The 26,176-nt window shown below is 36.7% G+C and overlaps 1 protein-coding gene across 2 annotated transcripts in view; it reads left to right on the top strand.

The window, feature by feature from the left end:
- PARP8 (poly(ADP-ribose) polymerase family member 8) overlaps positions 1–26,176 on the top strand; it is a 177,518-nt gene that overhangs the window by 147,789 nt on the left and 3,553 nt on the right. Inside the window, exons 17-26 of one of the 2 annotated variants that reach the window (XM_060091685.1) lie at positions 4,941–5,066; positions 6,319–6,384; positions 9,179–9,246; positions 11,024–11,072; positions 12,187–12,299; positions 12,536–12,608; positions 14,217–14,286; positions 16,892–16,965; positions 18,091–18,160; positions 19,027–19,111. In XM_060091685.1, coding sequence (XP_059947668.1) covers positions 4,941–5,066; positions 6,319–6,384; positions 9,179–9,246; positions 11,024–11,072; positions 12,187–12,299; positions 12,536–12,608; positions 14,217–14,286; positions 16,892–16,965; positions 18,091–18,160; positions 19,027–19,111 — 794 coding nt within the window. Of the gene's footprint in view, positions 1–4,940; positions 5,067–6,318; positions 6,385–9,178; positions 9,247–11,023; positions 11,073–12,186; positions 12,300–12,535; positions 12,609–14,216; positions 14,287–16,891; positions 16,966–18,090; positions 18,161–18,999; positions 19,112–26,176 lie in introns of those variants that run through there. The other variant, XM_060091686.1, reaches the window with a different exon arrangement.

Below are 26,176 nucleotides of genomic sequence, written 5' to 3' on the forward strand. Positions count from 1 at the left end.
CTAAAAGCTCTGAGAATCCCTAAAACTGAAGAAAATGACTAGCCTATAATTAGAGGGTTTCTCAAATGTATCTATCCATGGTGAGTCTTTATCTCTTTTTAAAAATGGTAACATTTTTCTCATCCCTTGAAACTAATATTGCTCAAAAAAAAGGTACTTTAATATATACTATTTATAGCTATGTAAAAATAAACTTTACACAGGTGTGTGTATGAGTGTACATATGCACATATATGCATATTTACATGGGTATGTGTGTGTGTATATATATGTATAATTTTTCAAGTAGTATAGTTAATATTTATGCATTTTACTGGAAGTAAAGTATCCCGCATACAATTTGAAAAGGGAAGGAAGTAAAGCCTAGGAATAAGGAATAATTGATTAGAAGGAAAACTAACATATTAACAGTAGGCTAGGTTGAAAGAATAATAGGTGCTTTTTTCCCTCTTACTATAGATATATCTCTAAAAATAATGGTTCTTAAAGTGAAATTACTTTTGGATTATATAATGATAGTAACAAGGCACAAATACTCGATCAGATCAATTCAGTGATTCAACTCTAAAGATCAGTATCCAAAAAACTCAGAGAATTTAGTGATTCTACTCCAAAGTCAATGCGGAATATTCTTTTCACCACTTTAAAGGAGATACCCCAATATTCTGGTTATAATCCTAGAGATTACATGGAAATGGATTCCTTTTCTAAATAAAAACTATATCTCTGTAGCCTTGCTGCATCAGTTGACTCCTGCATTTTTAGTGGTGCTCTGAGGAGCTCTGGAGGTTGCAGGAACATTCTTTAGAGGGGTCTGCAGGAGGCTGGGCTGCGATGAGAGCGTCTCAGCAGCTGGGATCCCAGGCCTCTGAGTACTGCTTTAACCAGAACAGCAGCTCCATTTTATTCTTTTATGTTTTGGGGCTCTCATATACAATTTTCTTTTTTAAAAAAGTAAAGATAAAAGGAATTACTCTTGAAATGTTGGAAGGCCATTAGTCTACAATTTTAAATTCACTTCTTTTCCAGAATACATTGTACATCATTTTACTCTGTGGAAAAATCAGCATATGTAAATAGAGTACAAATCCAAACAGTGGAACATAAACCTTTCTTTGTTCAAAGATTCTGAATGCTAACTCCTATAACAGATAAACCATAAAACTAAAGTGACTTAAGATGGTAGGCTTTTATTTCTAACTCACACAGCTGTTCGGTTAGAATGTTTGTTGGGCAACTGTGTGATCACTGAGGGAACCGGATTCCGTCCACCACATGAGTCTGCTGTCTTCAATACTGGCATACAGTAGAGGGGAAGGAAGAAAAGGGGGGAAAGAGCGCCTGTTTCTTCATCAGCTCAGCCCCTTTCCACTTTCTGTCCATTGGTTAAAACTAGTCTTATGGCCTGACTTAAACAAAAGGGGTAGAAATTGTCGCTTGCAGTGCAGTTGCTTCCAGGCAGTAGTAGCCCTATACCTTGAAAGCAAGGAGTATGAAACTTCGGGGGACAGCAAGGAATTTTGCCAGGGTAGTTACACTGTTTCTTTTCAGTTAGATTAAGATATATATTAACAAAAATATTCTGTTAACTAACTTCTTTACCCCTACATCCATTATTTTCATTATAATTTACTTAAGTCCACTAGTGAAATTATTGGCAAAACAATGCATTTGCTTTTTTTGGTAGTTTTGATTGTTTTGAAGCTTTGGGCACAAGGTTTTTAATTAAAGTATTTGATTGAAGGGGGAACATTGTTCAGGTTATTCTGTATCCATTTGTGCCTTTCTTGTTGTAGTAAAAAACACATAATGTAAAATTTATTTTTAAGTGCACAGTTCAGTAGTGTTGAGTATATTCACATTGTTGTGAAACAGATTTCCATAACTTTTTCATTTGCAGAAGTGAAACTCTATACCTGTTGAAAAACTCCCATTTTCTCCTTACCCCCATCCCTGGCAACCACCATTCTACTTTCTGTTTCTGTGAATTCTATTACTTTAGATTCTTCACAAGTGTAGGCATATAGTATTTGACTTTTTGTGACCGGCTTATTTCACTTAGCATAATATGTCCTCATAGTTCATCCATTTTGTAACAGGTGACAGACTTTTCCTTCTTTAAGGTGAATAGTATTTCATTATATGTGGACACCACATTTTGTTTATCCATTCACCCATCAATGGATATTTTGGTTGCTTTCACCTCTTGGCTGTTGTGGATAATACTGCTGTGAACATGGGTGTGCAAACATCTCTTCAAGATCCTTCTTTCAATTCTTTTGGACATATACCCAGAAGTGGGATTGTCACTTACAGCAGGAGCATATGGAATTTCTACTTTTAGGTTTTTAGAGGAACCTCCATACTGTTTTCCATAGTGGTTACACCATTTTACAATCCCATCAACAATGCACAAGGGCACAAATTTCTCCAGGTGCTCACCAACACTTTATTTTCTGTTTTTTTGATAGTAGCCATCCTAATGGTTGTGAGGTGATAACTCATTGTGGTTTTTATTTGCATTTCTCTGATGACTAGTGATGTTGAGTATCTTTTCATATGCTTTTTGGCCATTTGTATGTATGGCTTCTTAAAAGAAATATCTATTCAGTTCTTTTGCCCATTTAAAAATTGTTATATGATTTTTTATTGTCGAGTTATAGGAGTTCTTTATGTATTCTGGATATTAACCTCTTATCAGATAAATTATTTGCAAATATTTTCTCCCATTCCATGTTGTTTTTTCACTCTCTTGATTTTGTTCTTTGATGCAAAAAAGTTTGATATAGTCCTATTGTCAATTTTTGTTTTTCTTGCCTATGGCTTTGGTGTTATATCTAAAAAATCACTGCCAGATCCAATATCATAAAGCTTCCCCCTGTTTTCTTGTAGGAATTTTACAGTTTAAGGTTTTATGTTTACATTTTTATTCTATTTTGATTTAATTTTTGTGTGTGGTGTAAGATAAGGGTCAAGCTTCATTCTGCTGCATGCATATATCCAGTTTTCCCACCCTCATTTGTAGAAAAGACTGTCTTTTCCCCATTGAGTGGTCTTGGCACCCTTGTCAAAGATCATTTGATCATACATACATGAAGGGTATGTATTTTTACAAAGCTTCAGATGCATACTATGACATATAATTTTTTAAGGTATTTATAAGATCGTACCAATTCATGGCCCCAAAAGTTTCAAAAAAGGCTCTTTTATGTTACTGATGATTCTTTCTCAGGATTCTTGCTTGGGTTTTACTATATTAGGAGACCAGATAATGCTGAAAACAATTTGTATCTCGGTTACGGTGCATCTTTTTGGGTAGAAGGAGTATGAGTATGGGAGAGGAAAACAAAAAGGAGGTTTTTAATTTGTCTTTATTATTATTATCTGTTGCTTGGAATCCAACTTATTGCAAACACCCACACACGTAAATGGAATAATGTGGTAGAAACATATTAGCTGTTTCAGTTCTACTGTTTTCTGAGTAAGTCCTGTGGGTATCTATGTCTGTGTACTTTGGAATGTGTTACTTATAGATCCTATACCTGATGGCTTGAGTGTTGCTAATTATTTTAGGTCACTGGAAATTCTGGCTGCTGTGATTGGGTGGATGTGTTTTGTGAGTATACACACAACAGAGTGAGCCCTACTGGCATTAGGTCACAATACCCCCTCGTTAACCATAAGAATCAAAAATTGTCCTACTCTTACTGTGCATTTTTTATTTTTATTTTTTGCGGTACGCGGACCTCTCACTGTTGTGGCCTCTCCCATTGCGGAGCATAGGCTCCGGACGCACAGGCTCAGCGGCTATGGCTCACGGGCCCAGCCGCTCCGTGGCATGTGGGATCTTCCCGGACCGGGGCACGAACCCGTGTCCCCTGCATCAGCAGGCGGACTCTCAACGACTGCGCCACCAGGGAAGCCTTACTGTGCATTTTTTAAATGCCTGTTTCAAAACTTTCTGGAAATATCTTTCCCTATAAGGATTAAGTCAGCTGCTTCCTATGAAGTCTCTTGTCTTTACCCTATAGGTATGTCCGTTCTGATGAGCTCTCTCCGTTTAGACGGTATCGGCTTTCTTGATTCAGTTGCTAGAGCGTGTTGTTTTGGGGAACTAGGGAGGAACTAGGGAGGGGTTAACTGCTCTTAACTGCTCTGTCGCTCTGCCTCTTAGTGAATTGTGCGAAGGAATCAGAGACGCGCAGAGGAATAAAGCCATATTATTTAACGAATCAGAGGACATTAATAGCCTTTGTCAGAGGAGAGTAGGAAGAAGATGGAGTCAGGAGATTTACTGTCCTTGGGGCATGTCAGATTCATTTTCTGAGTTTCCTTCCCCCGGAATGCTTTCTCCCCAGATAGGCACGTCTCCATGTCCACTTCGTTCAGGTCTCTGTTGAAACGTCACCACATTTCCTGGCCACGCTAAAATAGTACCCCCTACTGCCTAAGTCTCTAATGCCAGCTTTATTTTTATAGCATTTAACACTGCCAGACACTATATGTCTTTAAGCATATATTTAACTGATTTTTCAACACATCTTCTCCATTGAAAGGAACATTTCATGAGACCTTTTCAAGGACCTGCCTTGTTCATTGTCCTTCCACAGAACCTACAACAATGTTAGCACGTAGTATGTGTTAATGACAAAGACATGTTAAAGACAGATACGAAGACGTGAGTAGTTGGAAGCAACACATATTAGTTACTTTAATATGTGTTACTTTAAATAACACATATTAAAGTAACTTTAAATATTAGTTACTTTAAATTAATAGTCAGGTTTGGTCAAATTTGATCTAAAGCCACAAATTACAGATTTCAGAGATTGCTAGCCATCCTGAATCTTTCCTAATTAACTACCATGAGAGGGAGAAACAATGGCAAAGCATTTGATAAAACCTGAAGGATAGTAACTATCTTATGTATGTATTTCAAGGTGGTAGATCTACTAGTATCCATGTGTAGGTCCGCATTGGAATCTCCTAGAAAAGTTGTCATTTTCGAGCCATATCCTTCTGTGGTAGATCCTAACAATCCTCAGATGCTGGCCTTCAACCCAAGGGTAAGTAGTTATTCTAGCACATCAATCACAAGATTCCTTTAACAATAATTGAGATTTTAGTCTCATTAGTTTTCTTCTTTCTTAGCTAAATTACTGTCTCATCATATCCATGACCTGTCACGAACTCTGTATCCATTTAGCAAATATGATTCTTTTTCCACAAATTTGATTTACTTCCACCTTGTCTTTCATGTATCCTGTTACTTCTCCTCTCCTTTTCTCCTTTAAAATCATTTTCCTAACTTCACCCTCATGAAACTAGACCCATTTAATCCCCTCAAATTCTGATCTTTACACATCCCATCTGCATGGAAGGTAGGTAAATAACTATAATAAATTGGTTTATAATGGTCAACATGATTATTTTAATTTCATCATATATTTTTTGAGATTCTAACTTATGTGATCTCATTTTAATTTTAAGGATCATGGGTAAAGGGACAAATTTTCCCTTTTCTTTTGTATTTTTATTTCATCCTCTCTTGCCCTCCCCTCTCTCCCTCCCCAGTTATCTGAAGGTTAGTGAAAGTTTATTTCATATTGTTGATCAACTGACATTTCTTGGGAAAACAATCTTATAAATATTCAGGGAAGTTTGGCAGAATTCTTCTGAAATAACATGATTTTCAAATTACATGAGAGCCAAAATTGCCTTAGTTTCTATTACTATTCATCTTGAAATCATTTTATGGAAACAAGGACTCTATAAAATTCTCTTGGAAAAACTTTCCTTCCTTCATAAGTGGCAACAGTGCACATATTTTCAGTGTGCTTAAAAATGAATTATCAGTTGAGTGTATGGTGTCATTTACACACTTACTAATCATACTTGTCTGGTAACAATCTTCCAATCAAAAGGAACTAAAAGCAAAATGAAACTGTAAGATTTAAAGTGGATTTTTGTGCTTGAGAAGGATTCTGTGCTTACTTTATTCATCATGGCTTAATTTTTTAAGAATCAGAAGCCTGATATCTTTTTTGTATTTATAGCTTTTCCCCTGTAAGCTGAACATCATTTTATGTATTTACACTAAAACTGGCATTATTTTCTTTTTTCTTCCCTCTGACTCAGTTATAAATCCTATGTCCTTGAGCCATCTTACTAAAGTCTCCCCTTTTGTGTACACAATACAGTCATTACTTTCAAATTGACCCTGATGGAAAATTCAGGTACAGAAATAATATGTCTCTCCAGTAATGTGCAGACTTGCAAAGGCTTATGGTGAATACTATTTTTCCCCCATTCAAACAGAAGAAGAACTATGATCGAGTAATGAAAGCATTGGACAGCATAACTTCTATTAGAGAAATGACACAAGTAAGTTTATCATCTTGTGGTCTTGTAAAGTTCAGTTCTGCTTGAGTGAAATGATATTTTTAAAATATCTGAGAGTACTGGCCATGTGGTGAAATATAGACTTTTCTATTATATGAGAGTATAATTAAAATCATAAAAAAATGAAAATTGTTTTGTACTAAGATGTTTTAATTAAATTACATCAGCGTTTTGGCATGCTACCACTGTGACTTTGGAGGGTAATTGCATAATCATAATCTGAATGCTTGGCTCTCAAACTCAGACAATAATTTGTTGGAAAATCTTAAGGCAAAAGTTAAATCTGGTACCATCTTCCTCGACTGCCCATTTTAATTAATGGTAGTAATTTCAAAACATTTTAATGTTAAAATCAAAACTAATGTTCTATCAAATGTAAATTACACATAAATAGTTTAGATGTAACACAGAATCTCAAAAGAACTTTGAAAGACACCAGACTCCTTGAGAGCATGAGTTTATATTTTTGGCCATTAGGGAGGTTTTTTGGTGGAAGAGTTTGATGAGCAAGGATCAGGGTTTATTATGGAAGTCCAATATATCCCTGGGCTGGAGTCCAGCACTTGGAAAAGCACATCTTATTGAATTATTGAGGCCTTTCCACTGCCAAACACTTGGAGAAATGTTTAAAGCTCATCATTATGAGTAGAAATTAACAATCTAATTGACAATACCACACATTATGGGTTGAGATTGCATATGGTGGTTTCAAGGCTTGCACTGCCCCTAGAGGCCTTTGCAAGTTTATGGTAAGTATTATTCTGAGTCATTGCCTTTCTCTGGTGAGGGAGGGAATAGTGATTTCTCCAGTCTTGGGGCCCACAAAGCTTCTGTGCCACTCCTCCTCCCCCACTACCCCATCTACTCCATTTGCAGATGTGCATCCAAAGTACATTTTTTTTAAAGATTTATTCTTTCTTAAAATTTATTTATTTAATTTTATTTTATTTTTGGCTGCATTGGGTCTTCATCGCTGTGCGCGGGCTTTTCTCTAGTTGTGGCGAGCAGGGGCTACTCTTCGTTGTGGTGCACAAGCTTCTCATTGTGGTGGCTTCTCTTGTTGTGGAGCACGGGTTCTAGGTGCACGGGCTTCAGTAGTTGTGACTCGCAGGCTCAGTAGTTGTGGCGCACGGGCTTAGTTGCTCCACGGCATGTGGGATCTTCCCAGACCAGGGCTCGAACCCATGTTTCCTGCATTTGCAGCAGATTCTTAACCACTGCACCACCAGGGAAGCCCAAAGTACATTTTTACATTCCCAAATTTGATTCTTGGTTCTTTTGATAGTTATTTATTTATGAAGTCAAATACTCATTCATCCATTCAACAAATGGTGTGTGTCAGACAGTGGTAAACAAGAGATCCTTTAATTCACAAGTTACATTATTTGCTTAAAAGCTGTCATTCTTTCCACCTGTTTTTCTATGCCCTTTCTACATTATCGGAATTCCTTTTCAAGCAAACATTTATTATTTGTATAAGGAAAAGAAAACAATAAATGCATTTCCACTTAGGGGGAAAAAAGAACCTATTGCAGTACCTTACATACAATTAAACATTTTTGGTCACCAAAGACTTTGGTATAGGATATTTATACTATACCGTAGATCCAGACCATTCTTGCATCTAAAAATAGCTACAAACTCTGACTCTGGGATCAGCTCTGTGCCAAGAATTGCTTCCTTGATTCTGGGTCATGTGTAAGCTATTTTAATAGGAGGCAATGGAGATGATTGCGTGTCAGCTTGGGAAGTTGGAGGCCCATGTGGTATAATTTGCTCATCAGTGACGTGGCCTGCAACCTTGAGCAAGTTGCTTAATTGCTTGATGCCTCAGTTTCTTCATTGCCAGGATGGTGAATAGTAATGTTGCCTTCTCCCTCAGTGTACACTTCATAGGGATGCTGTCAGGTTTTATCCTGTCAAATTCTTTAAACCTCTCCAAATAAATATAACATTATACTGGCCTAAATTGTCACAGACAGATTGCCTTTCTTTCTAGGAAAATGTTAATTGTCTGGGTGAATTCCATCAATACTTTTAAAAGAAGGGGTCGTCATCTTACGTAAATTTTGTCCAATTTTCTCATGTAAAGATCTACCCGAAGTCAGTACCCTCAGATATGAGCATGAGTAGTAGCTATTACAAGTTTCGCTTTAATGTTAGTTAAATGTTAAAAATGTCAAAGAGAAACCAGACACTTGATAAAGGTGACAAGACAGATTTATTCAAGTACTGCAGTAGGGGAGAGAAACTTGCAATGTGAGCTGAGATCACCTCCGAGTAAGGCAAGGTGACCGAGGTTTTTAAAGTGAAAACAGTGAGGGAACAAAAAGGGGCTACAGAGAAGTGAAAATAGGGGGGGCTCTGGGGAAATGGAAATTTCAGGGGGGATAAGATAATTACTGAAAGGTTAACTGTATGGGTTGGTACCTTTTGTGTTTTAGCAACATTGGGTTTTCTTGAGCAAAGACTCAGCAGCGGTCCAGGGACTTCCAGCCTAGTGCGTGGAAGCCAGGCTAAAATTTGATTGAGCCTCTTATCAAAATGTTTCGGCGAGTTCTTTGTCCTGCATGGAAGGTCAGAGTTCATATCATCTTGGGGAGAAGCAACCAGGGTAATGGCTGCCATTATCATGTCATAACCACAGGTCTTCACGTTTAACTGGATTAGGCATACCTGTTCAATCTGATTTTCCTTTTGCAAAAAAAGAAAAAGAGAAAAGAAAAAAAAGGAATTTTTAAGAAAAATCAAAACGTATAATGACTTTTTTTTTCAGGCACCGTATCTGGAAATCAAGAAGCAGATGGATAAACAAGACCCCCTTGCTCATCCCTTACTGCAATGGTATAAAATTTAGTTTTCCTCTTAATGAAAACAGCATAACTTCCTACTGCCTGCTTTAAGGGGGGGAAAAAAAAAGCCTATTTTGCAAGACCTGCAATGCTACAGTTCTACAAGCCTATGAGGCCTGGTGATTTTACAGTCCAAGAGTCCTTAAGGGCTCTCACTTTAATTAAAATTTGGACATCACAAGGGGAAGAAAGTGCTATCATATGCACTGCAGGGATATACAGTGCAGTCGACAGCAGTTTGTTATCTATCATTTTTAAAAATTTGATTGGTTCGATTACATGGTGAAGCCATTTTGGCTCATTTAATTTTCTCGTTAACTGTGTGATAAAGCTGTTTCAAACACTTACTGAAAATCTCTCTATAATGTGTGTTTTGTATAATTTACTCCCTTAACAAAGATAGTGTAAATTTGATAAACTCTGTGTTTGATGACTGCAGATGAGGCACTGTTTCAGAGAAAGTCTTGTAAGGCACACAGCGTTAGTCCAGCCTAACCCTAGAAAAGAAGGGTTAGGCTATAGTTGAGGGGTGGGTTGAGAGCTCCCCTTGCTCTACAACACTTACTTCAAATAATCTGCCCTCTGGTTTCTCATCTGCAAAAAGAAAACAGTAGTATCTACTCACCTACTCACCATACCTATGGGGGGTTTAGGTACGTCTCTTTGAAATCACTGACAACTCAAAGACTATGGAATTTACCGTGATTATCAGGCAGTAATACAAATGTAAAGATTATAAGAGATTGGTCTGAATGAGTACTTGTTCCATGCTACAGCCAGGAAGTTTTTTAAAAAATATGTAAAGATGGGCAAAGGAGGAAGAGGCCACCTCATGACTCTTAATTACTTAACTTTCACTTAGGCAGAACCTTACAAAACACATTTAATTTAGTCTAGTAAAACCACGACAAAAGTTAGGTTTTAGAAGTCTTTCTTCTTTGTATCTTTTATAATCTATTTTTAAAATTCTGACGAATTGAGTAAAATAACACATAGTTTTTATTTTAACTTTTAAAATTCTCATATTGTCATATTCAAAATGAAGGTAAAAATTTCAAATATCTAATCACTTTCTTTTTTTCCCTGAAGTTAGCCTGATTATTCACTTTTAATTATTTGTGATCATTTCCTTCAGCTTTTAGTCACTATTCCTTCAAGGAGGAGAAAATTTACCAACATGTTTTACAATTTTTTCAGTTATTATTTTCTCTACTGAAAATCATAAAACAATTAGTCCTTTCAGATACCTGAGGTTTTGATTTTTTTTCAACTTCATTGTCTACACATATGGTGAACAACAGTTTGTATATAAACCATTGTATGTATTAGCACAAATATCCTCAAATATTTAAAGAAAGTAAAAAAATCTTCATAAAAACTCATTCTTAGTTAGATAGTGTAGGGAGAAGCAGAGGAAGCAGATGTATGAATCAGCTTCTAAATTTTGTATTTAGATTACCATTATTTGAAAGCATATTCATAAATGTTCACTTTGCTGATATCTAAGGTTGTGGTTATTAAAAATTATATCTCTTAAGTTTTAAAGAGATACTTCTGTGTTTTCAGATTAAAGTATCTTGTTTATTATATCAGCTCTTTAAATTGTTTCAGGAAGCAAAGCAAAATGATGTAATTAAGTAAACTTATTACTCAATTTAGTTTATGTCACAGCAAAAATAAGTTTTAATCACTTGCCAACTGAGGGGAAAAACACTTTAAATATATGTGGCATATATTTGTGACTGATGGCTTATTTTAATTAATTTCAGGGTTATTTCAAGTAATAGATCACATATTGTGAAACTGCCAGTTAACAGGGTAAGTTGTTTTTTCACATATACATACAGAAATGTGAGGAATACTGACTAGTTGGGAGAACTGACCCCTGTGATTTTTAGGCAGCCTCTCCAGGAAATTGAAGTTAACTCAGGCCAAGCCTAATTCTTCAGTTAGAAATCACCATATGTGCCCCAGCTCTAAGTTTCTCCAAGATATCAATTTCAGGCTGCTGCCCTGAACTTTTAAGTAAACGAGTCAATGTGAAATCATTTAGTTATTCCACATGTGATAGAGAGAACATTACCTAGAGACTGACCAGAAAAAGGTAATGTGCTTTTTTATCATTGTCAGTTTAATGTTGGCACAGCTTTACTTTTCTATACTGGAGAAGATATTGTCTCCAGATATCTTACTTATGGGCCTAATATGCTTACAAAATAAAGAAAAAGCTAATGGACTCTGATTTCAGTTCTGATCGTCACCTAGGAGCAGTATCTAAAATCTCAGCTCTCCCATCTATGAATTTCTAAACTATGAGATTCCTATATATTGGATTCCCACATAAGTACATATATTCTTAGGTGAAAGGGCAGCAGTTAGACAATTTTGTTAAGTGACTGATTCAAAAGATTTTGTTTTAATTTTTTCCATGAGCAAAGTGGGAAACTATAATTTGAATGTAGGCAATTTCTAATTTTACAAATATATGTAAATAAAGCATGATGATGATAATTTTTGCAGTTTTAAAATCTTTCACTAACTTTTCTGCTTAGCAAATTCAGATATTTCCCCAGTTGAATAGCTGGTGGATACTTAGGGAATTCAATAATAAAAATCTCAAAAAGAAATGTAATTAGGAAGGCAGATCTGCTTGAATGTGATTACATAGCATATTCCAAAGCTAAATATAAATGACTTTGGATTGTCTGTCTCCTATTCCTCTTCCATTAGCCTAAAGAATTATCCTTCATATCAGCAATTCCATGCGATTTATCATTTAGGCAGGGTTTCTGTCAAATGAATGACCCTGTTAATATAAATTATTATGGTTTGAAACTAGATAATTCTTAAACCAGTAAAGTTTGAAATTGTCATCAGCCTGATTGTATGTTAAATTTGACATGTTTTCCTGCATCCTTATTTTAAATGGCAGCAACTGAAGTTCATGCACACTCCCCATCAATTCCTTCTTCTCAGCAGTCCACCAGCCAAAGAATCCAATTTTAGAGCTGCTAAAAAACTCTTCGGAAGCACCTTTGCATTTCAGTGAGTATGGCTTAATGTTTAGGAGGGTGTGTCCCCCACTTAGTCTTCCAGAAATGTGTGGGGAGGAAGGCATCCTCTTTTAGTAGTTGGCTGTTAGCACTGGACAGTTCACTACACGATACTTGACTAGCAAACCCAGAACTCTGAGAAGGCACCATGACTTGTTATATTGAGACCCCATAAAAAGGTCATTGATTTTTGATTTTGCTTTTTCCTTCCCCTCCCCTGTGTTTTAGTGGCTCGCACATTGAAAACTGGCACTCCATCCTGAGAAATGGTCTGGTTGTTGCTTCTAATACACGACTGCAGGTAAATTTTCTGCATGCTTTAACGAGACTCGTTATTCTTCAGCATTGGAGTTCAGTAAGCAGTCCGTCCTGGTGTTGTTTTCACTTGCAAAACGGGATGCGTGTGTGCTTTAAAAAATTACGTGGACTTTTCTAACAGGCACACCTAATTTTCACAAAATAAGTCACGCAGAATTGATCTATATACAACATAAGGATGAAAAGAAAAAGAAAACTGAGTTCCCCTATGAGAAAATAGTGAAACCACTTTAAACTTAATAGAAAAAAATGATCACAAAAGAGGTAAAACCTTACACAAATTCTCTCTGCTATTCCAACTTAAGTTTTTTGAGCACTACCTCAGTGTGAATACTTTAACAGAAGAAAAGGTAGGGCTAAGAATAAGCAAAATGGAGATTGGACACCAAAGAGCCATCGGCTACCTGCTTTTCAGCCCGCAGGGCAGCACATGGGCAGGATACTGTGGGTGTGGTCCCATTTTTATTTATACCCTTCATCTCCAGCATCCCACCTCACTCTCATTCAGCTGATTTTCATCTGATGATGTAAGGAGGTCAGGAGATGAAATCCCCAACCCAGTCACCTGTGCGAGATCTCATATTCTGATGACAATAGGATGACACAACTAAATATAAATGTTCATAAATACACATTTAATATAAATATAAATGTCCATAAATATAAAATGTCTATAAATACATATTTATTGAATTAATATTTGGTGCATACTAAATACGGTATGAGGGCCCTAGAACATGGAGATAATAAGAGAGAATTTTAATTGTTCTGAGTAGCAGACTAGTCAAAGAGTTTCAGTTAATGAAACGCTCCATAACTTGAAAAATTTAGAGGAAGTAAGGAATGGCATGACAGTGCCGTATAATGAAAATCTAAGATATTTTGTTGATATACTAGCAGATGAGTTCTGATCAACCTTCTGTCACATGTGTTTCAGCCACGTTTATTTTCAGTATTTTAGAGTCATTAACATAAAAGCCTACTCCAGGGCTTCCCTGGTGGCACAGTGGTTAAGAAAACGCCTGCCAATGCAGGAGACAGGTTCCATCACTGGTCCAGGAAAGATTCCACATGCTGCAGAGCAACCAAGCCCATGAGCCACAACTACTGAGCCCGTGCTCTAGAGCTGACACGCCACAACTACTGAGCCCACACGCCTAGAGCCTGTGCTCTGCAACAAGAGAAGCCACTGCAATGAGAAGCCCGTTCACCGCAACGAGGAGTAGCCCCTGCTTGCCACAACTAGAGAAAGCCGCGCACAGCAACAAAGACCCAATGCAGCCAAAAATAAATAAATTAATTAAAAAAAAAGCCTACTCCAGTACTTGATACTAAGTGACTCTTTGTCATCAGCAGGGTGGAAAATCTTTACTAAGGATTTTTTCTGGCTGTCATTTTCCATATATCAATTCACTCTGAATTTTAAGAACAAGGATATTAGTACTCTTTTCAAATTAGACCTTGAAATCAGAGCTTTATCATTTTATTAAGAGCTAATGTTCCAGCATAAGACCAATGGTCTTCTTTTGTGAAATATTAACATTTGAAACCATAAACTGACCGTTTCCTTTCCCACCTCCTCTCATTCTAGCTCCACGGTGCAATGTATGGAAGTGGAATCTATCTTAGTCCAATGTCAAGCATATCATTTGGTTACTCAGGTAAGCTTGTATTTCATTTCAACCTCAAATATATTAAGTTTCTGTTGGTGTATATTCTAAGCACAATTTTTTATCGAGTGAATGAAGCTTATTTGATGTATTTGTATTAAATTCATCTGATAAATGTCAGAAGTAAAAACAAAGCTCACGTGTCAAGATGAATTTATAATACTTCCCCTAGCATATAAGATGGAGCATATGTTTTGTCAGTTTCAAAATTAATTTTAATTTTGTTTCAATAGTTTCTACATTTCTTCCATCTACAGTAAACATTGAAAATATAGCATGTACAAAATATTATGTAAAGCCCTGAAAAAAGTTTATGTACATATTATATTAAAGAAGTTTTAAGCAGTATGGAAAACTTAGGATTAGAAAAACACCCTCAGAACCATCCTACTTATTGACAACTTCTTGTTAATATTTTAGTGAGATTGTTTGAGAAAAATATATTGGAATAAACTGAAACCATGTGCCGAGGAAGAGCCTCATAAATTCAAAATATGGAAAGGCCGATTACCACATTGTTAGCATTCGTAATCCTGAGGTAGTAAAATTAAGGGTGATTTTTTTCTTTACACTTTAAAAGTTTTTGGAGTATTTCACAATGATCTGTATGATTTTCTTCTTAGAACAGAAACTTATTCTGTTTAAATATAAAATAATTATGCCCATTGTAAAGGAATTGAAACGACACAGAACTGTATAAAATAACAAACGAACAATTTTCCTCCTTTCCTAAGAAACTCAGGGTTTGGTGAGTTCCCCTTTAGACTTAAAGGCTTTTACATTCGTATACCTGCATATATAGTTGGTTTTGCTTATATGCTTGTGTTGTGTGGGGTTACATGATTCCATTAAACAACTTCAGGAGATGTTGTTCACGTGGTGCCTGGATGGTAAGTCTTAAGATCCATATATTATAGAAAAGGAGACTTAGAGAGATCTAATAACTAGGAGAACACTGAGCAGGCTTACCTGTCTGATTCTTTTGTCCAAGTTCATGCTCTTTCAGCCACGGCAAATGGTTTCTCAGTGTTCCACCTCGACCTTTCCCAGAGCACATGTCCTAAGAGGACCAGGTGGGCTCTGTATGCCTCTTCTGACCCAGTCTCAAAACTCACGTGGCGCCACTTCCCATGTACAGTATTGGTCAAAGCAGTCACAAGCCCCTCCGTATCCAGGGGCTGGGGAATTAGACTCCATCTCCTGATGAAAGAGTGGCACAGTCACATTGTAGAAAAACATACTGTTGAGAAATATTGTTGCAGTGATCTTTGAAAATACAATATGCCAAAATTAAAGCTAGGAAAATAAATATCAGAAAAATAAGATAGTATAGGAAATAAAATCATGTAGTTCAGTGGGAAAGATGATCAGAATCAGCTTAAATGAGACTCTAAATCTTATTAAAACAGAACACAGTAAAAAAGTAATATCAAATCATTTTTAATAAATAAATACAATCTCAGCATAGATAAGGACAACACAACACATCATCAAGTCCTGTGATTTTCTGCTTCTTATACTGCTTCTTATACGGGTACTTATATGGGTGTACTGACTCCTTAGGTGAGTTCATGGAAAGGTTTTTGAGGGATTCAGATGAATGTGAAATTTGTGTGAATGTTTGTCTGGAAAGCGGGTCGATAGCTTTCATCCAATTCTTTCAGTGTCCTTGATCTGAAAAAAAAAAAATGTAAAAACATCTACAGTACGTTGAAGTAACTTCATACTTGGTTTGGCGGGCTTCAGGTCTAGGAGTTTGAGAGCAGAACAGTCTTTCTGCAGGAAACAGCCTTCGCCTGTTCCTCAGCTTGACCACACCCACTTCTGCCCCTTTGAGGGAATGTCCGCCTTGGAAAGTGCCTGCATCCACACCATTTGCAGTTTGGTCCATAGGCTTTGCCCCATTTTCATTAAGCCTTTTATTGAAACAGCAACAAACACACAGGCTTCTCAACTTCAGGATAGTAGGTGAGCATTTTTAAATACACTATAGCTACAAATCTACCTATTCTAAAACAGACAGGAATTTTAGTTCTGTTTTGTCTGAAATATTTCACAGTAAAAAGCCATGGCATTAACAGGGTAAGGTAAGACTTGTGAGTATCATAGACAAAAGGACTTAAATAGTTTTCCTTTATTAGGAGGAATAGTAAATTCTACAGGAATTGAGCATGAAGTTGAGTTGCAGTATAAATATATTTTTCTGAAATTGTTCATATTTTCCACCCCTTATCTTCTAGTCACCAGATGGTAAGAATGAAATTTAGGTCCTAAACGCCTTTTAAAATCAAGTTTTAAGAATTTTCTGATTATATCAATTTTATGCAAGGGAAGGTCCTAGCCTTCTTTACAACGCAAAGAAAAACAAAGTGTATTTTCTACTTTGTAACTTGACCAGGACTTCCAGAACCCACCAACTTTCCACCCTGCTTGCTCAGGGCACAGCAGCTGCTCCTTCAGCAGCCCTTTGTGGTGGTCTGTGGCCTGATGCTGTCAAGCCTTTGCCTAAAGTGGAACTTTGCAGTGTAGATGGATTGTACTTTGAGCTGCATCATACGGCTTTGTCCCTAAATTATTATTTTGCTGATGTTTTTAGGGATGAACAAGAAGCAGAAGGTGTCAGCCAAGGATGAGCCAGCTTCAAGCAGTAAAAACAGCAGCGCATCACAGGTGTTGTAGCGAATCGGGCGACCGCCTCTGATGAATGAACTCTAGCTCCCTTAGCTGGCAGGACTTCGATAAATACTCAGGCTTTTTAAATCTGCAGAATTATTTTAAGTGGTTGTTACTCCTACAGGAATGAAACTCACCCTAAAATGCCTTTATTCATTAAATATTCAATAAGTATGTATTGAGCTTCTGCTAGAGTGCTGGACATCTAGGTATTGGGCTACAGTGATCATCAGCGATAGACAAATCCGCTTGGTGCCTGCATTCTACTGAGTGGATATAAATAAATTAAATATATATTTAGATAGAAAGAATGCTAGATGGTGGTAAATCTTACAGAGAAAAATCAGGGGAAAGGGATGTTGAATGCTGTGGGATGCAAGATGGAACTCGAATGAATTTTAAATGGCGTGATCAGGAAAGGATGCTCTGAGAAGGTTCTATTTGAGTAAAGACCTATAGGTGGTGGGTGCACAAGCCATATGGCTCTCTGGGAGAAAGAACACTCCAGGCATAGAGAAGGGCAAGCACAAATCCCTTGTTGTTTCAGAGAAAACAAGCATTCCAGACAAATTAAAATCCATCTGATGAATAATGTGACTTTAGATTTTTTTAAAAAGAGTATAGCTAGTCTAGTGTCTGAAAACAAAAACAAAACCCCAGATTTTCTACATGAAATGTTTCTGAAACCTCTGTGGCTTAATGATGCTATAAATATGGGTTTGTTTTGGGTAGTTAGATGATCTAGAATAATTCATTTTAATGTTTGAAAAGATTATGCAACTTTAATTTTGTTTCCCTCTAAATAGAGATGCTAGGCTTCTGGTAAAAATAAATTTGAGTTCTAATTCTATATTGTGAGGCTACTGAACTTTAATTTAGTATTTTTTAATTTGCTTATTTTTGAGAGTAATTTAATTATGATTATGTACAGAAATTAAGTGATATAACAAATACAGATTGACATTAAGAGAGAATTCCAGGATATTGCTGCTGGTCGAGATAGGCCTTTTTTAAACCTCTGGAGCTATCTTAGTGACTATTACTTTTTAATGATGATTCTTTTTTTTCACTTGAGTGACTGTCCCATTTTTACTCTAATTTTAAAATTCTTTTGGACTTTAGTCACAGAAAAAAGGACAGCAATCCCAGTTCCTGCAAAGCCGTAACTTAAAATGCATAGCCTTATGTGAAGGTAAGTTGAAAGTTTTACAATTCTCATAGCGTTAATTCTCTCTCTTAGCTGTATTTAAAAGTTTAAGTATGTTTACAAAATGCTTATGATGGACTAGTGAAAGCTTTATTCCTTATGACCATCTCTAAGGGCACAAATGGAAAATACTTAACAACAGAGATCATAAAGGTTAAAACCAAAAAGCAGAATTGGCAAGAATTCAAATAGTGCTATATTTTATTCTTGGCAGATATTTCAGAATGGTAATTATCTCTTTCTGATCAAGTATTGCTTATCTCTTTTGTTAATATACCCCTTCCTCTTTATGTTGGTTTCTGAATATATAATACCATAAAAAATCTGAAAGATGAACCACGTGCTGAGTGTAGATAACCCAGTAGGTCTTTCTTGTTCCTACACTGAAATTATTCTTCGATTCTGAACTTAGGACAGAAAATTGATAGGCGATTTGCAATATCATATACTTTCCTTTGTTCTTGCTTTAAAATCTGACTTTGGCTAAAAGTTCATTTTTTTCTTCTTGTGTGGGAGTTTCAGTAGCCACTGTTTACTGTCTTTCAAGTTTTCAACGTTTGATGGTTATAGAGGACGCTAAGTCGCTTTCTACATAGTTCCCAAGTCAGGACCTATTTGCCACCGTAACACAAAAGTGATTTCCTTCCTATTGATATGCTAATCGTGTTCCAGACATAAAATTGTTACTTGGCATTTCACTGTTTTTATTTACATTTCTTGATAGCTTAATAAGGTGAAAGAAACATTTTTCATATGTTAATTTGTGCATGCATTTTTGCTTTTAGATTTCTAAGAGAAGGGATATAGTAACTTAGAATAAATAGTTCTTTAATTTTCTCTTCCATTTACAGTGATCACCTCACCTGACCTGCACAAACATGGAGAGATATGGGTCGTCCCAAATACTGATCATGTCTGCACACGATTCTTTTTTGTGTAAGTGTAAAAACTTAAAATCCTATGTTACTGTCTTCTCCATAAGTGAGGTAGTAGTGACTACATTGTTTACTCACTTTAGCTGCCAAAATATAGCAGACAAGTATTTTCTCATCAACTCAATGTTTTTGTTTTATTTTAATAAGCTGTGAAAAAGGGGGGTGTTTAAATGCTATTAACTTAGAAGAATTGAAGAAAAACATGGTCTCTTTAACCACTATCTGTGTGTATGTATGTATACATGTGTATATATACATACATAAAGATATTATATGTATCTAGATAGATATATACACACACATAAATATACATATATATTATTTATAGATTTAAAAAATATTAGAACTGGGAATGAGGAAAACAATAATGAGAAATTCTTCTTCCTATAAAAAGTTGATCTGCATTCCATGATATAGGCTGGCAATGCAGGGCATGTTAATGTGGATTTTTTGACACAGCTATAGCATAAGAGCTGCATCAAAATACAAGAGTGGTATTTTTCTTCCCTAAGTAAATGAGTGCAGTAGATCTGTCTGTTTTTTACCCACCTTGCTTAACTCTCAACTTTTTCCCATGCCTGAGGCTTCCTTATCCACGGTCCTGTCACAGAAAGAACCTCAAGGAAGAGTTGAGTATATCTGTTTTGTACGTTTGTGTAGCTTTCTAAAAAGAAGCTGGAAAAATGCACTGACTTGTTTTATAAGCCATCTCAAAATGACTGTATCATGATTACTTCAATATATAGCATAGCTGGAGCACACTACATCTGCAACATTTGATCTATTAGCTTACTGACTGATGGTTCACAATGAAAATTTTATGAACTGCCTGGTTTTCTTTTGGTTGGTCTGAAAAGTGTGACTTTCTGATGATCTAGATTTATATATTATGTATTTATCTATCTTTTGTGTTTAGCTCACATATTAATATACAGATTACATAGTATGAGACATATACATACCTATAGATTTCATTCTTGGTGGCAAGACAACAATGAGTGTAGTAAAAAGAACCCTGCTGCTTTTGATCAGACAGTTTGTGTCTAGACTCACCAGTTATTAGTGAGGTAACATTAGCCAAGCTGCATAACCTCTCTAAGCTTCCTCAGTAGATGCAATATAACATCATCAATAGATACAGTAGAACAATATACCGGTATCAGTTAGAATCCCAACAGGAAACCACTGGCCCTTAAGAAACGAGATAATTTCTATCATTCACAGTTAGATCACTTACAAAAGTGTGATTATAGGGAAATCATAGGTCTAGTACAGTAACTTGGATCTAGTAGCACCAGAGCTATTATACATCCTCAGGTCCAAAGAGATAAGAATAGGAAGCAGTTATCAGAACCTGGTAGGAGAGCCATTTCTAGTTCATCAGCTTTGACAGGAGTCATGGCCTTCAGTTCAGGGACGTAGGCAGCCCAAGGTGACCTTGTGGGGCTGGAACCAAGCAAAACCTTGACCTCACCCTCCCCATTGGCCAAACTCTAGCAGAAACTAGAGGGCAAGGGAGCATATTGACCAAGTCCATAGAAGTCACCCTCCTGGGGCAGAAGGCAAGGTAGAGAAGTGTACAACCATGGCTCTGGAGGCTCCCAGGACAGCTGTCTGCTTTTTAAGGTTATGATTGAGATTAAGGTATAGCACAGTGCAGGTCTCCACTGAAAGGCACTCATTGATTATTTTTTCCCTTCTTCTTTCTTGCTCATCTTGACTCTTAACCATTGTTAGAAGGTCGGCCTTCCAAAAGACACCTCCAATCACAAAGTTATTTCATTGTGTGAGCTGGAGATTTTCATGGAAAAGTAACTCCAGAGGCCTTTCCTTAGCTTGTCGTTAATCAGTTAATCTGCTCCTTTTAGCGTCTTGCTAAAGTTCATAGTTGTTGAGCTAAATAACATTAGATATGGAAGTAGGCAGTGAACATTTCTCGTATTATTTCTTTACAGTTTTACATAAATTATATGTAAACTAAATCAGTGGATGTATATGTGTGGGTGTGTGTATGTGTGTGTTGACTGGAGAGAAGGATTTCTATATTTCATAAGAAAAAAGTGAGGAAAGACCATCTGAAGAAAAGAGAAGAAAAAGCCTTCAGTACACTCAGATACTTTCCAAATAATGCAAAGGAAAAAATTCCATTAAGGTAATGATTTTCATTCCTTTATAAACACAAATGAGACTTCATCCTTTTTTCCTGCTCCCTCAGGAGAGAAGGAACTAATTAAGGAAAATTGATAAGATTCAAAACACATGAAAAAGAGAATCCATTCACTAATGTACATTCTAATTACAACCATCAGTTTTCCTTCTTTATAAAAGATATAATCACAGAGTTCTGCTAGTGATGTGCCTCCCTGGTGAATGGCACTATCTAGGAAAAGAATAAATTGAGGAGAAAGAAGTGAGTTATCACAAATATACCATAACCAGACAGAAACTCAATTTCTATTCTTATTTCATCCTTTCTTTTTTTTAACACATTATGTGATCTCTAAAGTTAGATGCTTTGCCTGATGACTAGGATATAAATTGGTGAGGCCTCCTTTTTATCTGTACTAACTGAAAATATTAAAAATTATATAAATTCAATGCTAATCTGATTTCCAGAGTGGAGATAATAAAATGTATAAAATTAAATAAATAAATAAAACAGTCATAAAATATCCTAATCACATTTTTCCCAATAAGTAAACAATAACAGAGAATGAGAGAAAAATGGGGGAAACTTTAGAACAGGGTATCAGAGAAAATTAAAAGTAAAATTTAAAGGAAGATATCTGTTAGGAAAAAATAAGAGAATAAGAAGTTTGAAAAAAATTTGTTGGAAAACTCCAAAAATGAATAAACTTAATCAAATATAAGTGCTTCAGGCAAAAGGTAATAATTCAGATGTTAAGAACAGATTCCAGACGGTTCTGAGGGTCTAGGAATTGTTGCTAGAGCTTGATTTCGTTACTGACCTTGAGACACATGTGTACAAAGACATTAAGGTCAATATGTAGAAATAAGGCAGCTATTTTAAAAAGGGCCAGAAGTTTCACAGGGGGTGTGACAACCACATAGACGTATGGTGCTCTAGTCATATACAACAAAAATGTTATGAAATGGGGATTTTTAAGCTAGAGAGGAAAACTTATTATTGGTGTTTTCCATAAATAGGAATAAATAATAAAATCCAAGGGAAGGTAATTGATGATTTGGCAGGTTAACAAGTTAGGTGTATTTAGTGCCATGGGCACCCCATGCTACACTGCCCCCACCACTGCCATAGTGAAAACTCATAGAGATAGGAGTGTGTCTTCTCCCTCAACTGTTTGGGACCAAGGAAAGTTTAAGAACCACCAGGTTTCTGTATCTTGCTTATCTGGTGTTACAACCTACATGTTTAATGCTTTAGTGGTTCTCTGATTTAGAGCAGGCAGATCTGCAAATGAATCGTTTCCATAGTTTCTCTATTACGTCGACTTAAGGTATAATTTCTCAAAATATTTCAAGAAGTTCAGAAATTTAGGAGCAGGAAGGACCAAATAAAACAAGACTATCTGCAGAAAAGTGATGCGGGGTATTTTCAGGTTCTTGAGTCAAGCAGATGCCAGTGCTAAATAAATTTCAGGAATTCCTATCTAAAGTCTATTCTATCTTTTAAGGTCTAGCTCAAATACCACCTCTTCTATGAAGCTCCTAATCAAAATTAATCTCTCTTCCTGGTATTCCTACAACTCAGTGCAGAACTTCAATTTAAAATTCAGTTTATTCATTGTATCTGACTCTTCCACAAGACCGTGAACTCCTAAAAGGCAGACTCCTACTCTTGTGTTTTTACTGTCCTGTGTGCCCTGCATCACTTTGCACGGTACCTGATGTACAGCTGCTTGTCAGCCAATTTTTAATGAATGAACAGAAGAAGGCAAAAAGGAAAATATTTTGGAATATGTATTGTTTTAATTTTAGGTCAAAGTTTGAAATATATCTAAAAAGGTAGCTACAAGAAAAATTTATAAAATAATTGTATCATGGCTGTTACATGAAATAATAGGTACTTTGCATCATGATTTTGCAAAAGATACACAGTGTTTGATACACAGTGTAGCATGGGGTGCCCATGGCACTAAATACACCTAACTTGTTAACCTGCCAAATCATCAATTACCTTCCCTTGGATTTTATTATTTATTCCTATTTATGGAAAACACCAATAATAAGTTTTCCTCTCTAGCTTAAAAATCCCCATTTCATAACATTTTTGTTGTATGCTATGGGAACATAGCAAGGAGACAGCTTGTTTATGAAATTAAAAGATAGGACATTCAGTCATGGCTAAGTGACATAAATTGTGGGACATCAAGCTTATATGATTTGGGAGCTTTGCTTTATCCCAAGTCTATAATAAATCCAGTTTCTCTGTCTCTAACCCAGGTCTCTTTCCAAGATGGAAACTGCCACATCACTCCCCTGCTTAAAAGTCTTTGATAGCTGCTTACTACTTATAAGATGAAGCCCAGTCTCCTTTACAAAGGGAACCAACTGATTCCTTGGTGCTTTGTTCTTCCCTCAATACCACTGTGTTGAAGGTGGAGGAGATCCAATCTCCAGCTGTATGGCCCACCATTTTTCATTGCCCGCTGTTTCCCACCCCAGGACGTTATGCTGCACAAGCTGAACTGTATGCTGGGATTTCCACACTCCATGCTCTTGCTCTTTCCTTTCTCCATTAATCTTGGATTCTCTCTTCCATTTTCTTCCCTCATATTGTTTATCTAATTCCCACTCCTCTTTTAAATCTTAATGTATGTCTTCCCTCCTCCCAGAAACTTCCCTGGATGCCTTTGTGCTGCTCCCTTTTTTTTGTGTGTGTGTGTGTGGTACGCGGGCCTCTCACTGTTGTGGCCTCTCCCGTTGTGGAGCACGGGCTCCGGACGCACAGGCTCAGCGGCCATGGCTCACGGGCCCAGCCGCTCTGCAGCATGTGGGATCTTCCTAGACCAGGGCATGAAACTGTGTCCCCTGCATTGGCAGGTGGACTCTCAACCACTGAGCCACCAGGGAAGCCCTGTGCTGCTCCCTTTTGTAACTGTGTAAGACCCTGGGCCTGTGTTTATTACTGGATTGTTCTTTTTTATGCATTGTCTTCTCCATTAACTCTGTATACCTCTTGAGGTCAGGGACTATACAGCTCATCTGTGTTTGCGTACCTAGCATAGTGCTTGGCAGATACATAGGAATGAATGAAATGCCCATTTTATAACTGCTTGCTGGATATTTTGTCCCCCAAAGTCCACTAATACCTTAAAATCATTATGTACAAAAGTGGAACCCATTATTGCTGTAGTTTTCAATTCCTTTTTCCTTGCTCACTTGCCATCAGTTCCCAATTACATCTTTTCACAATTACATCTTTTCACAGTTTTCTTCTATAAACACTTTTGTTTCAGTGGGTATCGTTCTCTCCCCTAGAGTACACCAAAAGGTTACTGGTTATTTTCCATGCTTCTGATTTCTTCATTGCTCCTAATCTGTTTTTTAAAATGCCAGATTTTTTAAACATTGCCATCATTATACCAGTGATACCTGTTCAATGTACAGAAACTGAAATCAAAGGTAAGCAGAAAGAGAGACAATCACCCATTATATTCCCACTTAGAGTTAACTATGGTTAATAAGATCATACAATTTATACCACATTATTTTTCCAAAAGGAGAGTTTGATTATTCCTTGCTCATACAGGCTGATAGTTATTAACAAATAAAAACATGGCATTCTGCAATATAGTGCCCATCTGACTTGACTTCAGTTACCCATACAAACCACTGATTGAATAAAATTATTATCCAAGCTGTTTCTTGAAAAAAACTTGGAATTCTTTTCCCCACTAATGTGCCTTTGCTCAGTCAGTAGGAATGGTTGGCTTTCTCACCAGCTCAGCCTTTAGCCAATCTTTCCAGGCTTAACTGTATGATCTTTTCCATGGGGCCTCTCCTGGCATCCCACTCAGACAGGATCTGTCTTTACTGTCAGTTCTGCTTGCCCTTTCTTTGTATCACCCAGGCTGCCTTGTCCTCCAGTTATTTGCATAACTCTATTATCTCCCCTAGTAAAATGCAAATTCTGTCCGTGTTTGGGAATCTTACATCTTGTGCAGAAACACGTAATACATATTGAATGAAAGCAATGACAAAAGACTGAATGTTCTAACTTAATAAACAGACTTATACACAGGCTATGAAGCAGACAGTACACTACAGCATCAGATTTCTTACAAGAACTTTGGAGAAGTGCTGGATATCATTCAGTTCACAGTGAATTTCTCCTCTCTGTGACTAATGAAAAACAGTGCTATCATTTCTGGCTTCCAGATTTAGGGAGTCAGAAAACAAGTGTAGGGCTTCCCTGGTGGCACAGTGGTTGAGAGTCCGCCTGCCGATTCAGGGGACACGGGTTCGTGCCCCAGTCCGGGAAGATCCCACATGCCACGGAGCGGCTGGGCCCGTGAGCCATGGCCACTGAGCCTGTGCGTCCGGAGCCTGTGCTCCGCAACGGGAGAGGCCACAACAGTGAGAGGCCCGCATACCAGAAAACAAACAAATGACAACAACAACAACAAAAAATGTATGTGAACCAATCTTAAAACTGTCACAGAGCTGCTATAATCAGTTTGAAAATAAAGGTTGTCAATACATTTAAGTTTTTGTCCATGAAATTTCCTAACATACCCCAGAGAGTTCCAGGTAGCCAAATTCCATCTATTGTCTCATAGCTTTTAAAGCAAATTGGTTTATTATTAATAAAATTTCAGTTATCTTTTTATACTCCTAGGAACATAAGTAATTTTTGTCTTCTTTTAGATGATTTCATTTTTCCTTCTGTAGAAAACCCCAGTCAAGTGTATCATTTCCCTATTGATATCTTTCTTGCTGTATTTCTTTTTTTTAATTTTGTTGCTGCCTGGACGTAAGTGAACTTCAGTGTTATATTAACAACTTAGTGTTTGTCTGCAATACTAATAAATAGCTGCAAAATAGTCTGTGTGCTATATTGTAATAAATGTTTTAATGCCAC

Source organism: Mesoplodon densirostris, chromosome 3 (assembly GCF_025265405.1).
Source record: "Mesoplodon densirostris isolate mMesDen1 chromosome 3, mMesDen1 primary haplotype, whole genome shotgun sequence".
NCBI lineage: Eukaryota > Metazoa > Chordata > Mammalia > Artiodactyla > Ziphiidae > Mesoplodon > Mesoplodon densirostris.